Source organism: Camarhynchus parvulus, chromosome 2 (genome assembly GCF_901933205.1).
Source record: "Camarhynchus parvulus chromosome 2, STF_HiC, whole genome shotgun sequence".
NCBI lineage: Eukaryota > Metazoa > Chordata > Aves > Passeriformes > Thraupidae > Camarhynchus > Camarhynchus parvulus.
In genome coordinates this window covers 41,580,938-41,598,871 of record NC_044572.1, presented here as the reverse complement: position 1 = coordinate 41,598,871, position 17,934 = coordinate 41,580,938, and the positions used below count along the sequence as shown (strand labels likewise).

Here is a 17,934-nt window from a genome sequence, read left to right as displayed (position 1 = left end):
TTTTCTAAAAAGCAAAATGGTAGTATTTCCTGAAAGTGTATGTATGCATGTGTCAGAGAGAGAGACTGTTTTCATATTAGAAAACCCACCCCAAATGAAGCGCCAATCAATCAAATCCTGCCAAAAAATACTTCAGCAGCAAGCTGGCTATTTCCCAGTCTTTAAAAGAAGTAAATTTCTCACAAGGACAGCTTGACTTGGAGTTTTAAGGAGTGATGCATGTTGCATTTCTATTACTATTAAAGCGTCTAAAGATTTTTCTACACAACTGTTTATTTTTACAGATGCTCTATTTTTTGTATAAGCACTTTTTATTGTGTTGTTTATTTCCCCATGTTTTTAATAACTGTTTTCAACTTGCATGCAGTCAATAATGGAAAGGATTTAAAAATAAAAATGACTGCATTAAATCTTTCAGAGGAATTGCCTAAGATAAGTTGTCAGACCACGTGCTGCTGGCGATGGTGCGCAGAGATTACTACAGCAGAGAAGAAGAGTTATTAACTGATGGAGCAGAATTTCTCTTTCATGAATGATTTCTGGCGTGTCAGATGAGCTTGATGATACAGGATTTCTGTGTTTTTTCAGTGCTAAAAGAATGTTTTCTTTTTTCTCTGGAGTGTTTTGGATTTTTCCTCATGCATGGGTAGGCATATCTTAATACTGACTATAAAGGATTCAATTATGTTATCAACACTATTTAAACAACATTTAAACTAAATTTAAACTAAAATTGAAATTGCTCATGTGTGTATCAGATTGTGGTTGGCACAGTCTGAAGAATCTCTCTCATGTTTTATATTCTAGAAGGAGGATAGAATGATCTGAAGCATTTAAATCATTATGTAGAAAGACAGGATTGGTGATGCTACTTGTTTTCATGGCCAGCTCCATGTGGCCCCTGTGACAGAGGGAGAGTGTCTGCTTGCCCTCTGAGGTCATATGGCTGATGTCATTCTTCCTTTGAGGAACCTGAAGTCACTGTCTCAGGAGGTGCCCCTGTGGCAGCTGTGGATTGAGAAGCTTTACAGATGGCATGAAGGTGGTGTTTGCTTTAGGTTGTTGTGATACACTGTGTTAATTGGGCAAAATCCTGGAGGATCAGTAATTCTAGAAAGAAAGATGTCTGATAACACACATCTGTCCTAGACAAACAGACTTATGCCTGTTAGTCTTGGAGTCTGAATAACAAAAGCATTTAAAATAAAATAATGTCAAAAGCAATCATATGCTCTTACAGTTAGGTGTGGCTGTTCAGTTTTCTGCGTTTGAAGTTTCTGTTTATTTTTGTTGTCAGACGGGAGGAAAAATCTTGAATAGAGATTATTTGTTATTATACTTAATAATTTGGAATCTCTCCCTTTCTCTTTCAAGTTTCAGAAACCAATTGAAGTCTTAAATCAAAAATGGCATTCAGATTTTTTAAGATTATTTCTCTGCATGGGAAAGAATAGTGTATCATCTAGTATTTTAACAAAATGTTGAATTCCTGTATTTTTTTCTTTTAGCATGGAAAATAGCGCTTCAGTTTTTCATTTTTACTTCCTAGTTTAATTTTTAATAACTAATTTTAGTTTATTTACCACATGAAAGAATGTTCTTTCATCTTATTATGTCTGAAATAAATTTCTTTGCAAACCTAGGGTATCTCATGGCTTTTTCTGCTTTTCTTCCACATAATGTGGAAATAACCCTGAGAATTAGTAATTTCTACTTACCATTTGTTTGGATTCTCCTCACATAAGTGTTTGGTCTCCTGCATACTGGTTGGCTGTGTTTTCAGAGCAGGAGGTGCAGTTCCAGCTGTGAAGGAGTAGGTAGCAGTTGCTGGGGCTGGGTTAAGTAGAGAAATTGATCACACAGGATGTTAAGATCAGCCCTGAAGAGGAGGAAGCGGGCAGCAACCAAAGCTTTGGATTGTCTTGTTTTGGAGCAAGTGGTAGGGAGGGCATGACCTAGAGAGGAAAGCATCACATAGTTTCCTGTTGCATTCTGACATTCATGAGAGGGTCATTGGATGGCAGGTTTCTTGGAGTGTAGTTTTACTCAGGAGAATTTGTTGGCTTTGCGTGGCAAGGCTTTGGCATGAGAGGGGCCACAGACATGGCTTCTGTGAGAAGCTGCCAGAAGCTTCCCCATGTCTGACAGAGCCAAGGCCAGCTGGCTCCAAGATGGACCCGCAGTTGGCCAAGCCCGTCGGCCACGGTGGTAGAGCCTCTGGGATAAAGTTTAAGAACGGAGGAGAAACTGCTGCTGGCAGAGAAGAGAGGAGTGAGAAAATGTGAGAGAAGCAACTGCAGACACCAAGGCCAGTGACAAAGGGGGGGAAGGTGGTGCTCCAGATACTGGAGGAAGGATTTCCCTGGAGCCTGTGGTGCAGCCCATGGTGGAGCAGGATGTCCTACAGCCCATGGAGGCCCATGGTGAACCGAGATCCACCTGCAGGCTGCGTAGGACCCTGCCAGAGCAGATGGATGTCTGAAAAAGGCTGTGACCCCGGGGGCAGCTCGGGCTGAAGCTGACAGGACTTGTGACCCTGTGAAAGACGTGCACTGCAGCAGTTTGTGCAGGACTGTTTGCCATGCTGGATCAGGTGAAGAGAGCAAGGAGCATAGAGTGGCAATGTGTCATGATCAGGCTGTAACTTCCCCTAAGTGTCCCCCTGTGCTGCTCTGGGGAAGGGGGTTGTGAAACTGGGAATGAAGTTAAGCCTGGGAAGAAGGGAGGATGGAGGAAAAGTAAGATTTGGTTTTATTTTCTCACTGCCTTACTCTGATTGGTACTAATTACACTGATTTCCCTGAGTTGAGTCTGTTTTACTTGTGATGCTAATTGGGTGACCTCCCTGTTCTTATCTTGACCCCCAAACCTTTTGTTGTTCAGCCAAGGAGGGGAAGCAGTGGGCGCTGGGTAACCACTACAAGAACACAGGCAATACCTGAGAGTTTCTGACAGGCTAAAAGCTCTGAATCTCCTTCACGCTTCAGGAGCAGCTGTTAATTGGGAACACTTGTCATCTGCTTATTCTCCTGAATCAGAAGATGGAGAAAGAAGCAAACTATGCATTTAAGCTGGTGTCTTCCTAGGATGAGGTTTCCTCTTACTGAACATTTTGCAGTTAGGTAAATGCAGGCCTAATAATGCTAGATATTTGCACACGTGAAATTCCTTTTTATACGTATAGTCCTGGTGGTTCTTTCAGTTTTTTTATTGTACATCTATCATACAGTTGTATGTTTGAAGTTTCAGTGCTTTTCTGAGAATGTGCAGTTGTTTTGTGATATTATGAGAATATATAGGTGAGGAGGAGTTGTCAAATCCAAAACAAGAGTGGAAAGAGAAATAGGTTAATATTTGGTGAGAAGATGGGCAAATACCCTTTGTTGTTGTTACAAGTAGAGAACTACTACTTTGAGCTTTCTTTATTTGCAAATGGGAAGCATGGAGAATTGAAAGGTGCTGAAATAGCCCCATGTAAGAGCAAAGTCATTCAAAATTAGGCAAGTTATTTCACTTTGTGAAAGAAAAGTTAGAAACTTCCCTTTTTCAAAATCAAAGCTTTTCATTTTGAAACCACCTTAGAGTGCTAGTAAGTCAAGCATTTTGCCTCTCCTCTCTTGGGAGAAAGCGAAAAACAGACCCAGCAGTAAGACAGAGGATGATGCTATAACTGTGTGACTTAGTGGCTGTCCTCTCATGTTTTTAATGAGTTTCATCTTGTATGGTTTGGTGTTTTTGTGCTAGCTCCTCCTTGATTTACTCTCTGTAGAACAACTACACTTCAGCTCTTCTGAAATCTTTTGTCAAGGTCTTTAAAAAATTGGCAAACATATAAAAAAAGTTCAGTTATTTCTATAATATATGTCATTTCCTTATGCTTTTTGCCATTGAGATCTGTCACTTTACAGATCTTTACACTTTTCTGCATCTTTGTTCTGGGCATTCAACACCCTAAGCAGTGTGGTTTTGATTGGTGTTTGAGCAGTAAAAGTTCAGCAAGTTCTAGTACTTGAATCCTACACAGAAGTTGCAGTTCCAGATGTCTTCTGCTGTGTCAGGTCTGTAGACCAGCTGCTGGTATCACAACTATAGCATGAAACTAGGTAGCAAGGAAAAGCTGAATCAAAAGCCTGCTGTAAAGCTGTCTTAGGTCAGCTAGAAAACAGTAAGACTTGGACCAACACCTTGTTTTGGACAAAGGTAGAATAAATCTTTGATTTTATTGAAATTTCTCCTGATCTAGGAAGAATACAGCTGACAAAAGCTTGTAAACTTTTGGGCTGGCTGATAGCTGCAAACATTCAGTTAATTTTCCAAATGTTTTCTAAACTCCCTGATCAGTTTATCTTATGCTCCTGTCTAATCTGCGAATGAATCCTTTATTAAGGGGGAGAGGAAAATTGAAATATTTGAAGTTTTCAAAATTTTTCTTTTGGTTTCATTCTTTATTTTGTTTTTTAATGGAAGCAAATCTTGGATTTGTAAACTGCCCCCCCCCCCCGCCAAATAAGATAAAAAGTAGGAAAACTAGTCACTTGGAAATGAAAATAGAACATTTCTGTCACTGTGAAGTATGAGAAAGTCAGGTTTTCAATTTCACACTCTTCTGCAGGATGGGAAAAGGAGAGGAGCAGTTTTCCATACAACTATATTGTTTAGACTTCCAGGGAGATGGTAATCTTTTTTTTCTCCTGGCTGTTCCTTCTGTTTGCCTCCTTGTGCTCTTTCCATGAAGGAGGAATACTTGCATTGCCTGGGATTGATTCTGTGGTTCCCTAAAGCTGCATATTGGAGAGGTTTGTGTCACCTTCTGACAGGTCTTGTTTTCTGCCAGAGGGAATTAAAATTGTCTGTGGCTTTTACTGAAGTTTTGGCCTCTGTTTTAAATGTTGATTATTAAAATGTCATGTTAACCTTCAGCAAGACATTTGGCTAAATTTATGAACTGCAACATCATCATCTTCTGTAATTCTAGTCTTTTTTTGCAAGAGTGATTATTTCATCTCTGAGTTCAGTTTCCTTTCTAGCTTTTCAGTGCACTCAACATATATTTTTTAATCAGTCAATTTACAATAATGTACGAGGGCTGCAGGAAACACACAATACTTGAAAATATAATAATGATAATAAAAAAGTCATGAAGTCTATAATACATTTTTACAGTACAGTAGTGTGGACAAATGGAGCTTGAATCATTGTTTATTATGATGTCTTCAGATAGATTTTTCTGAAAACTCTGTATATCTCAAGTGTAGACCTGTAAATTTTTGCAGCAAGGTTTTTGCAAGGTAAGTGTAAGAGACTTGTCATATGCATATATGATTTCCTACAGGCTGCAAAAATGGAGAGAGAAATTTTGAATATATTCTTTTTCTTTTGGCTTTAGGATTTTGAAAGCTTGCCAATTTCTTAAAGAGCAGCCTGCTCAAATACTGTTTTTACCTGCTATGCAAGCCACCCTTTCATCTTCATCTGGACGGTCCAAACCTAGAAAGAGGTTAACTTTCTGCCTGACAGCTGGTATTCATATTGGATATGAAATAAGTACTCTAAGTTGCTTCCTATGCTAATGTCTGTAAACTTAAAAATTACTGCATTTTGTAAAAACGGGTCCTTTTGAGAAATGGGTAATGCCTGTTCTTAAACTGTGATGAGATACTTTATGTAGGAAAGGAGGAGGGACAGTGTCACTTCCTTGGGTGTCTCAGATCACATACACAGGCAAGAAAATCTAAGCCTAAATCAATAATGGAGAAGGAAGTAGAATTTTCATACTTTTCTTTACAAAGACTTGCAGAAAGTATGAGTCACTATTAAACCTACTGTGAAGCTACTATTTTAAGAGACTATTTTCTCTAACATAGTCTTGACATTTTTACAGGCCTTTGCTAGTCTCAAGCCCTTCGTTTTTGTAGGTGAGTATATGGTGTGTTTGGATCAGAACATTAACATCCATTTGTGGTAGTTCTTCACATTTAGTCACTATTTCAATCCATAAGAATTTAACGGCTACATAGTGATATTTCCTATGACAGCAGATGTTTTTGGACCTTTACAGATCATGAGCCAAGCTGAAGGACAGCAGAAGAATCTTGTACAAGCCATTGAATCTCTCCCAAATTCTGGACCTCTTACTGCCTTGGATCAGGACTTGCTACTTTTAAAAGCTACCTCTGCTGCCACCCTGAGCTGCCTTGGAGAATGCCTGAGTCTCCTACAGCAAAGCATGCATCAAGTGGGCCACCAGCATAACAGGACACTGTCATCAGGTGAGCACAAGCTCCCTTGGATATTGTTTCATGTACTTTGGAGTGTTTTATTATGATATGAAGCAGGCAAAATGAACCATTCTCAGAGAGGCAAGTTGGGATTAGCTGCTTGTGAGCTTCTGCAGTCTCAAACACTCTAATTCTTTGCCTAAAAAAAAGATGCAAAATGTATTGCAGTCAGAAGAGGGGAGGAAAAGAGATGGTCCTGAGTTTTCTCAGAAAAATTGGTCCTGAACACAGCTACACAAAAAACGAGGCATGGGGAAGAGGTATATATAAACCTACACTCTTAATGGCAGTGTGGAACAAGCTTGGTTGTTTTGGTTTGCTCCCCCTCCTTTTTTTTTTTACTAGATTTCAATCTCAATACAGATTTGTTTGATAAAAATAATGCTATGCAATACTACAGTGAAAATAATATTTCTAGTTTTCTGCATGGAAGGATGCTGCTGAGGTGGATTTATTTTGTTCTGTGGTTTTCTTTGAATCTGGAAGGAGTTCTCCATGCTTAAAAAAAATGTGGCAAGTTTTATGAACCTAAAATGTCAGTGTGGTACTACAGTGAGCTCTGCAGGCATGAGCGTCTCAGTCTCCATGTACGTCAGTTTTTCCAATTCACCCAGTTCTGGATCTGTCCATACTACTGGAAGTTGGACCTTGAGCTTTCTGGAAGGGTGGTTAGCATTTTCCCAGGCGTAAACTGCACTGCCAAGTCTTAAGAACAAGAGCAAGTGTTGATGTAAGAGAAGCAGCAGCAGAACTCTGGATAAGGGGTGGCTTTTTGTGTTTCCTCTGGGTGCTTCTGAAACAATCCCCCTCAACCTGCCCTTACTTGCAGTAGGTTCACTGCAGGGCAGGACATGCCCTCAAGGCTGCTGAGATGGCACACTGGGACAGCCTCTGAAGCATTCCCATTGTGAGGAGAATAGAAATGTGAAAGGGTTAGTTGGGAAGCAGGAAAATGATGTGAAAGTGGTTCTTGGAAAAAACAATAATAAACCTTCTGACACCTGTGCTGTGGTATGTGCTGACGTTCCCATATCCAGATGCTGATCGGTTTCATAAGGGAACATGATTTTTAAAAAATTGGCATTTTCTTGTAGAAAATACAAACCTCCCTTGCACTTACCTAAGTAGTAATGATAAAGTGCATTAAATTAAATTATTTGATATAACTTTATTTCAGAAAATTATGGTTTGAAACACAGATGAAAAACATCCTTCAAAGAAAAGTTACTTTCTACTTTCAAGGTCCCTGAAGGTTCTTTTTCATCTTGATGTGATCTTAGTGAACTGTCAAGAGATAGATGCCTTGAGGTGTACATGTCCTTGACTCTGTGTCCACTTAATCTTCTGTTAAATCAGTCTTTGTTTTGACTTGATAATGGCTTTTTTGAGGATCTATGGACAGGAAGAGAGAAAAGCAAGCAAAGCATTAGTAATTGCTTAAAGGGAATCACCTTTTTTTTTTTTAAGGAAAGTCATTACTGTGAAATACTGAATTATAAAATTTAATAATTGTTTTTATTTGTTCTTCCTAAGACTGTAAACTTGCATGAGAATCCTTTCAGGAATCAAAATTCTGTAGGACTGGTTCACATCAGCATCTTTGGTGTAACTGTGAGAACTTGAATGCAAGCAGTTAATTCTTCAGTTTGTGGGTGGGTTTATTCTTTGGTATGGAAGTAAAAAAAAAAAAAAAGAACTAAGAAGGGAACTAAAAGCTGCTGAAATATTTAGTCTCTTCTCCCTCACTGAAATGATTTTTTTCCCTAGGCCTTATTATGCAACACAGTTGCCTGAAAGAACCTGGCCTACAAGTCTTGATTACTGATTTTCCTACACACTTAATCTTTTCCAGGCGTACTTTGATAGACTTAATGTTTGTGCTGAGTCGGTAGAGTTTCAGAGTCATCAAAGCTGCATAAGCTCATACCTACTCAGAATAAAGCCTTTAAGTAATCCCCTAGCAAACTAATTCTGAGAGATGATCTAGTTCATTTTGATTGTGTCCTCCAGGTGAATTCTTTCGATTTTATACCCAGCAGGTACAATAGAAGATGACCTTTTCTGTCACTGTCAGGTGAAAATTACTCTTGTTAGTTTAAAAACCATGTGCTCCTATGGTAGGAATTCTCAAACACCTTGCTTGTGAGACATCCTGTGCCATTTATTGCTGAGTGCTTCCCTCCCAGTGCTGTCTCATTACCCGCTGTGTGGTGTAAAAATGCTAATGGCATTGTGGGGCAGAATGCATAGATAGAGACAAGATAGAAATTTGGTAATTTATTTTCTTGCTTCTAGCCTACAGTTCATGAAAGCAATCCAGTCCAGGCAGGCAATAGTCTTCCTAGTGTGGAGTGTGAGAAATACTCAATTGCTTAGCTTGGGTAACTTGAACCTACCCCTGAGTTTGTTTTCCTTCAGCATCCAAAGCTTTCACTATTATGCCATAAAGAGAGAGAACTGCCTTAAAAGTAGATCCATATCTACTTAATCTGTACCTTTCCTTGTGTCCTTGGGGTCTTTATACTCGATTGTGCAAGTTTTGTGACTTCCCTGGAGGCCTTGCAGTCTTACCGCCTCTAAAGCAAAGACTTAAAAGTGGCTGAGAATACTTGTGGAATGCTCTCATGAAGATTATAATGAACTAGTTACTATTTTAAACAGACACTGACATTTATTGTTTTAGACAAGGAAAAAAAGTGTCTTTGTTTTGATGTAAATATTTTTGTTGCTTTGTTTTCCGGTAATTAGAGTAGAAAGAAATCAGCATTCACTTTAGTGGAATCTTGTCCAGAATCTACAATTATGTAGGTCATGACTTAAAATATTTTTATGGCGTCCTTTCTAATGGAATAGTTCAAGGATTACATGTTTTTTCCATTTCATGTTTCTCATGAATTGTCAGTCTTAGACCTCAAGCCTACCAGCAGACATGAAGATTAAACTGAAGTCTTCAATCTTGTCTTGAAAGCTAGTCAATGATTTTTTTTATTTCTACTCTGAAGCTTTATGGAAGGGTTTTTGAGATTGTCTTATTTTGGAAGCAAATCAACAAGAACAGTCAGTGAAGCAAAATCCTGTCTGTGTTTCTACTTTTAAGTAAAATGAATGTAAAAATAATTTTTAGCTGTCATTATTAAAGGTATGTGCATTGATCACTGGCTAAATTTTTGTAACTTTTTTTTTCTTCCATTGAAAAATATGCCAGACAAAGGTATTATTAGCTGAAAGTATTGGTTATATATAATGTGAATTGAGGATGAGATATTGCAAATTTACAAGTTTCTTTGTGTTTGGGAATTACATTTTTTTGGTAGGATGGTGGAAAATGTCAAGGCCTTTCTTTTTGGTTGGGAATGTCACCACTTAGGTACATCAAAAGTGCCTTCTGACAGACTTGAGTTTATTTGGCATGCAGACAAGGAGCACACATCTTTGAAAATAAAAATGTGGAGAAGAGACTTTTGTCTTCATTTCTAACTTTAGAAGTTCTAGTGTTATTTTTTCCCAGCTCTGTATACAGCCTTTGGCAGAGGAGTATCTCCAGAGCCTGTTGACTGCAATTGTTAACATTCTTCCCTCCCAGACTGCTAACGGAGCAAACTTGAATGTTTGTTTTAATGTAGCTCTACCAGCGTATGTTGTGTTTTAGATCTGTTTTGGTTTTTTTTAATTTATTCTGGTGTTTTGGCAGAGAGAATCCTCTCCTATAGTAGCAGCCTGCACAGATCAATTCGTTCTTTTAATCTGCGTTTCACTTTGGCCTTTACTGAATTAAGCATCTTCCCAATAGGAATTCCCTCCTATATTTTTTATCTCTCCCTTGCCCACTTTTCCAAACTGTAGAACGTTTCATTTTTCTTAAGATTTTTTAAAAACAAAACCAAACTTATCCTTACTATAGATTTTCTGCAGTTCACTTTAATGTGCAAACGCTGCTGATTTTGGGTCCCATGGAAACAATTCTGGAGTTGGGGGCAGGATATACTTGAGCTTTTTATTCTCTATTGTCTCCTTTTTGGAGAAAATAAATGGATAGGAAGGACAAAATCTTGATGCTTTCCATTTGTTGACAAATGACTGCTAGGAATTCTCTTGCAGCTGATGACAAGAGAGAAAAATGAGTAGAAAAGTAAGTCCTTGTTTGTGCTTAAATGCATGTGGAGAGCGAAGAGTGAGGAAAGAAAACAGGAGTACAAATTCTTTGTTACTGGTGTACTTTACTAAAGTTGGCTTGGACAGTCTGTTTTCTCTTAATTGCGCCATCTCCAGCCTTGCTTCTGTCAAGAATAACCAGAACAGTTTGCTGTTCTATTTAAAGGTTAATACATTATTCCTTACATGTTCTTCTTTCATTGGAAGATAACATTATTTTCTAATCTCCACAGAACATTAGCAAATGCTGTCTCATGTGAAAAGCAGATGTGCAGCTGCCATTTGCTGTTGCTGGTTCAGTGCACTACTGTAGGGATTCAGCAGAGAGACCAAGTTGTCACATCTATCCCTGGCAGGGGAAGGAATCCAAGTCTAATACTGGTTTCTCGTCAAGGCCTGCCACTGCACTGTTAGGGGATATTTGTTAGAGTATATTTAAAATATGTCCTGAAAGTGTTATCAGCAGATGTTAGTTTACAATCGTGCTAGGGAAAAAAGGCAGTTTTTTTTTTCTTTGTAGTCTCCCAGGCAAGATCAGAGGACTTCAAATTAGAAGCATTTTTGTTATGGAATTGAGATAGATGTTAAGCATATTTCATGCATCAATTATCATGCAAAAGTGAGTTTGAAGGTACATCAGGTACCCAGAAAATCAAAACCAGCAAAAGAAAATGATCAACATTGCTTAACTAAAAAATCTCCTGTAAACCTTCTGTTTGGAGAGAACTCCCCCCACTCCTGCAGTGTACACCTGTAGAAGGGAAAGATGTTTCTTCTGAGGGCATTTGTGTAATACAACCTATTGTGCCCTCTAATACAGATGTTTGTGAACTGCAGCATTGCTATAGGGAAAGGACAAATAGGTTGTGTCTGGATGCTGTGCTTTGCTTAGGTACAGATGTTCTCCTGTGCCTTGCTGTACTTGTCTGCTGCATGTTCATCACAGTGGAAGCTGCTGTTGAGGGGAAGAGGGAAGGAAGCTAATTTTTGGGGTATGTTCTAGAAGAATGCCTGTTTTGTGTATACATATGCTCTGAAGTTTCAGAGGAATCAGACTTGGGTTTTCATTCCTGTAACTACAGAACTGACACAGTGCAGGCAGGAGAGATCTGGCTGATTTTACTAGTTGTGTATTTGGTATGTCCTTTCTACTTTTTGCATAGTTTACTGCAGAAACAGATGTTTTGTTTTAATTAGTGTAGTGCTTGGCATAGTCTTAAAGCAAGTAGTAAAGTAGTTATGTAGCTGTCAATACTTTTATATAATTTGTGACTGCCTTTCTGGAGAATTCCTTTAGAGCTCTGGAATGTATCAAAATAGATTAGAATTTACCTTTCTGTCACTTGTCTTTGGCTTTGACTGAGAACAGAGGAAAAAATCTGGCTTAAGAAAACCCAAACCAATGACAGCAGTTTTTTCCTATTCTTATCCAACTCAAAAGATAAACTTTCTCATATTATGTTTTTTATATATATATATATATATAAAGTGTTTATGAGAACAGGGATTGAACTAGTGATAGAAATTTTGAGTCCCATAAAGTGGCAAAGATGGCAACTCCATTAGAATGGATCAAATGATTTACAGATGGCAGCTCAATCTGTGGAAAGTAAATTCCAGTAAAAAAACTGGATTAGGTGTGGCACAGACAACAGCTATACCTGTACTATTTTGTGATAAGAGTAATTTGTACTAGTGCAGATGAGAACATTTTGGGTGCATGAAAAACTGAAGAAAAACCTGAAAAACTGTCCTGAAAAGTTTTGGAAAATTGATAATATGAGTAAAGTAGGAGCCATATTGTTGTGGCCTTTCACTTTCTACATAGAGATTGTATTCTAGTCTGCGTTGATTTTAAGATAATTTCTGATGAGTTCTCTTATCAGAGATTACTTTTGCCTGAAACATGAGCTGCTGTATTAGATACATGGCAAGTCCCTTGGGATGTTATGAGAATGCTGATATCTCAGAGTAAGATTTGTAGATTCAAGGTCATCACACGTTCCCTAATGGCACTTTGAAAGGCCAGATTTTTTTTCAATTTATTCAGAGAGATACTGTTTATTTGTTTAGATTTCTGAGCTCTATGACTTAATATCTTTCCCTGCATATTTCTCTTTGGCAAAGTACTCAAATTCCAGATGCACAGTTTAACGAAACAATTTTTCTTATATGCAAAAGTGTTGAGGAAATTAATGTGCTTTAATATCTTTTGGACTGTAACTCTTGGCATCCTGTTGATGTTGGCTTGGTCATAATGTATTTTTAAGATCTGTTTAAAATTTGATTAGGCTGACAAGATTTGTTCTTTTGTGAGGGTAGCATTGCCCTTGATACAGGAGAGAAAACATGCTTGCCTAGTTCTAACAGTTTCTATTTCTCTTAGAGACTCTAAAATGTGCAGAGAAGTACAAAGGTCTTTTTACAATGTGTTGCACTGAAGAGGAAAACTAGTATAGTGCTTTTAAAAATATGTTTGTCATGATGAAGTAAATGTTCACACTTTAAAATTTCCCCTGAAGTGAGGTACTTCTTCATGTGGGAGTTTTTTATTGTGCTTATTTACATAAACTAGATTTAAAAAAAAATCAAGAATTACTGTTTACAGTCAAGGCCAAATAGATTGTTTGTGCCAAGAGAAAATGGATAGCCCAAGGAAATGATGGGATGACATATTTTTAAAGATTGGCATAAAGAGAAGTCAGCTCAATTTTTTTTTTAGTGTCTCTGTGATAGGAAAATAGCAACAGTAATCCATTATTCAGCTTCTTTGACAGAGAGAAACAGAAAACTAGATCGAGATGTGTTATTGCAAAATAATGAAGACTGAGAAATAATTTGACAACAGAGCCACGGAAATGTTCTTCCTTTGGCAAGAGGAATTTTGTGTAATTGTATGAAAAAAACATTTTAAAAGAAAGCTGGATTTTTTTTTCCTTGTTGGTTACTCAGATCTTTGAAAATAATTTCTTTAAACTATTTGCTTATGCTTTCCTCACGATTTCTTCAGCAAAAGATGGCACCACAAAAGCACTGTAAGCGAAGTAGATCTGAACTCTTGCCATGTCTTCATAACTTAGTGCTGTTTTAGATGAGAGGAGTGTTCTGTAACTGTTTTGTCTCTAGCATTTGGTAAGAGTTCAGTCAGCTGTGGGATTTGTGGCCCATTTTTTTATAATGGAAGTGCTACTGTAACGCCATGCAGCATAGCCTCTCCAGATCTAACCATTTACTTCACTTAGGAGGCAATCTCTGGTAACCCTGGTCATGTGGAGAGGAGAAAGTGCATGTTCTTTAATGTACTTCATGTTACTCTTCATCATCTTAAAAATTTGTCAGTGCTGAGAGGAAATCCTCCCTGTGGCACTAATTGTATATTCATATATAAATTATGGTAATGAATGAAGAGTTGTGATTTTCTTATCCAGATCTCTATGTTTTACAGCAGTGTGTAATTAATAGCTGAAATTTTAAGTCCTGTGCTGAGGGCTAGTAATTTGACTGTTGAGACTATGCTTTAAAGCACTTAGGGAGGAATAGCTGTGCACTTGCCTTAGCTGATTGTACTTTCTGTCGTGGCATCCTTAAATACAGACCCATCCAGGAAATCAAGTGCCCCCAGAAAGAAGGGTTGTTCTGATGCAAAGTTTCATTTGATTCATATTTAATGTGTATCTTTCTAATGAGACCTCTTTTAAACTGTGGTCTTCATACCAGTAAAGCATTTTAGAAGAAACTTTTAGTAGTACAGGCAGAAATAAAATACAGCTGCTAGGCTTAAAACTTTGATTTCAGGCCATAGAAATGGAGGGTTTAGTTGGATAACTTCATAGCTATGAAAATAGTGGGTTGAGAATTCTTGCTTAATTTCCAAGGTATGCCAGATTTCTATACAGTCATATATTGTTATACATTATACATTCAGGTGGTAGGGCTAACATTCATTGACTAAAAAAAAAAATCACAGATAAGTTTGCCTATAAGATGCTTACTCTGGTTATTTAGGGTGTTTCTTGCCTCCAAAGGCAGGGATATCGTTTGAGATACTGCATAAGCTAGTTCAGAAAGTACAAGATCATTTTTAACTGAAGTGAAGCTGTACATGGAAGCAGAGAAGAGATACAACTCATTTAAATCAGTAGAATGGTGAGGTGAATGGAGGAAATCTGTAATCTTTCTCTCATAAGCTGATACCTATTTTCTGCTTCAGATGGTATCCTGGGATGGCCTGGGCCCAAGTCACACTCCACAGAGGAACTGAAAAATGGTGCCCTCAGCTCCTTATCATCTGCTAGTGCCAACATTACCTGGGCAAGTACCATAGTACCATCTGCAGCCCAGGATGCACAGGCACTACAGCCAAACACTGAGGTAAGAGTGCTTGGTCTCTGCAGAGACCTCTGTTGGTTAGATGCAGACCATGCGTGATGGTGGATTCTTTCATTGATAAATTATTGTATTTTGTCTTGATAGTGTGCTCTTTGTTTGAAGTTACTTGTGAAAATGATAAGTTTCATGCAGCAGTACACTCCAAAAACTTGAAAAATATGTTGATGATATTGTTCTGTGCTTTTACTTTTCTGAGGTGCTTGGGTCAGCAAACTTTGGCAAGTGTACAATGTCTTTCCTAATCTTAAAGGCAATCAACAGATTGTCAATACATATTTTTATCCTCTGTTGCAAATAAAAGCTATTTATTTATTTTTCATTCTGGTTTGAGGTACACAGGAGACACTACTTGCTTGCTAGTTGCTCTTCTGTGCTGATGTTTCCTCTTGGGCATCTCTTGAGTATAGCTGACTGTTCTTTGATTTGAAAAATGATGTTATTTTCTGATCCCTTTTCCTGTTAAGTGTTTATGGGCAGAAGTTGTCCACATCATCCTGCATCAACCAGCTGATTTGTGCTTTTGTGGCATTTGCTTGGTAAAGGGCAGTTCTGAAGCATCCACTCTTTGAGGAGACTCACTGCTGCGTATCGGCCATCCCACACACTGAAAAAATCTCATCATGGCAAACTTCTGCAGCTTCTGCTGTCTGCTTCAGTAATCAGTCCTGCCCACAAGGAAAACACTTCACTCTGAGACCCTAGAGATTATAGGGCACCTGGAGCACGTGAGACTTGGAGAACTGCAACAAAGATTTTGAAAGAACTGAAGAAACTAGTGAATGCTCTGGGCAATTGGAACGGCTTAAATTAAATGACATCGCTTTAACAAAATATGTAATAGCTGGAGACATCAATAAAGCTATTTTTCCTGTTCTTTTGTAGTATGTTGAATTGAATGTAGTTCAAAAAAGAATTCACAGATAAACCAGGGTTTTTTTTAACATGTCCCTTTGGTCCTCTGTCCTTAGAAAGGAACTTTGAATTCTGTTACACCTAGTGTCCATTTACCAAAGTGTTTAAATTGCCTGTAATTAGTTTTTATTAGGAAGTTGTGTAATTTCTTTTTTCAGATAAGCCAAGTGTGCTTTTTACAGTGTGTTTTTAAGACAAGAGGCTATTTAAGAGTATTGTTTTGGGAGTTACTACTTACTTGAACCACTGCAATCTGTTTCATTAGGATTTTTTTAGTTTTTGTTGGTATTCTTTTTTATTCTTGGTCATCCACTAAAGCCAAATGGGATGTGGAAGCATGAGCTTTGCAGCAAGAATATAAAGAGCAGCAGCTGATTTTACTCACATTGAGATACCATTTTGCAGTTGAGTTGAGACATTTATGACATGTTTTAAATGACTGTTTTTTATGAGTCCAATCCCTTCCTGTTCATTTGCTGATGAGAGACCCTGAGTTGTGTGCGTGGCTTGAGGTACTGCTTTGCTTGTGGAACTCATGATTTATTGAGAAGGGAGTACCCTTGAAGAGGGGAATAGAAACAAGTAAGTGTAGCACTATTTCTAGTGCAGAATTCTCAGTGCTTTGTGGGCAATCTTCCTGAAGTCAGCAACATGCATTTGGAGGTCCTGGGGCATTAGCCATTGAAAAAGAAGAAAAAAGAGGTGGGGGCAGAAAGAGTAAGATTTTTAAGTTAAAAAAAGGTCAGCTCAAGATGGTGTTTCTGGTAGAAACAGCCAGTTTGTGGATTGATGGAGCAACAAGAAACAGCTGGAATCAGGCATGCAATTTTTGTTATGTAGTAGTACAGTTTAATGAGCAGGAATTTGGTTTTACTCTGAGGAAATGGCTTAAACCAGGATTCATTCCTGGAAGTTCTTTAGAAACCTGCATCTTCTCTTACACAGAGTCTGTGTGTGTGGTGCTGAGATTGATACTCTTGGCTCTGAATCTGAAGGTTTTTAAAAATGTAGCAGATACACTTTTCAGTTTTGATCATTTTGATAAACTTTTTTCTGAGAAACTTAACAGTTACCCTGGTAAGAATGCTATCTGAGCCAGGTAGTCACCCAGGAGATTATGTCTGACCTGCCCAAAGTTATCAAATATGTTTGATTTGCCACAATTTAACAGTTCTGTGAGCAGTATGTAATAATATTTTTGAATATATTGTGACATTGTGTGTCCAAGGCAAGTGCCTAGATCTGGCACTGAGTAGGCACTTTATTTTCAAAGGTATAAAACCACTGACTGTGCTAATTATTTAGCATGTATAATAATGTATGAAAGCAAATGAAAATCATCACTTGTTTGTAGTCCAGATACTTTGTTGTAAGTAACAGTGGTGACATTAGCAGAGAATGAGAAAATATTTCTAGATGCCATTAGCTGGCATTTTGTTGACACTGAATATCCTGATTTCTTTTTTTTTTTTTTTAATTTATCGGATAGCTTCTTTTAGAAGAAAAGAGGAATCCACAAGTGTCATTCAAATGAAGCTTATTTCTCTTAATGATTTTCTTTTTCAAAAAACCCAGCTAGGCACTAGATAATCTTGGTTTCTTGAAGAAGCTGCTGGGGTATTAATGGGGCTCAACTTTCCAAATATACCTGCCAGAAGAAATAAGCCTTGCTTTTACAGAAGTTATGAGATGAGAGTGCTAGTTCCTGTATCAGTGCTATCAAAATTAATTCCACTCTCTTCTTTGACTGGTCTAGATTAAAAAAAAAATCTGTAATTTCATGGTATAAGTTCTATCTCTTAGTCAGAAGCTATACCCAAAGGAATGGGAAAGAGCTTTTTTACTAACTCTGTGTAATATAGTAGATGGACCAACCAAAAAATTGTGAATTGACCTCTAGTCTGAAATAGAAAATGCCATTAAATGGCTAACCTTGAGGAGCAGCAGACTCAGCTGCTTATATTATGGAGTGTTATTTATAAGGCAAAGGTAATTTTAGGAATGTGGATGAGCAGTGATTTTAAGAGGAGAACAGAGATGTTGTGTTGGGGCAGAGGGGGTTGTGGGTGACTGCTGAGGAATCTCTCCCATCAGCTGCCTGCCAGTGGCAGCAGTTTCCTGGCAGCATGACCGAGTGGCTGAGTGTGTTTAGTGATAACTGTGCTAATTCTCAGCACAGCATTCAGACACTTTGCAGCTGTGC

The 17,934-nt window shown here is 38.0% G+C and overlaps 1 protein-coding gene across 1 annotated transcript in view; it reads left to right on the top strand.

Moving 5' to 3' along the window:
* OSBPL10 (oxysterol binding protein like 10) overlaps window positions 1-17,934 on the top strand; it is a 113,351-nt gene that overhangs the window by 57,156 nt on the left and 38,261 nt on the right. The window contains 2 exon segments of the mRNA XM_030965151.1: window positions 6,059-6,269; window positions 14,641-14,801. Of these exon segments, the coding sequence (XP_030821011.1) occupies window positions 6,059-6,269; window positions 14,641-14,801 (372 nt within the window).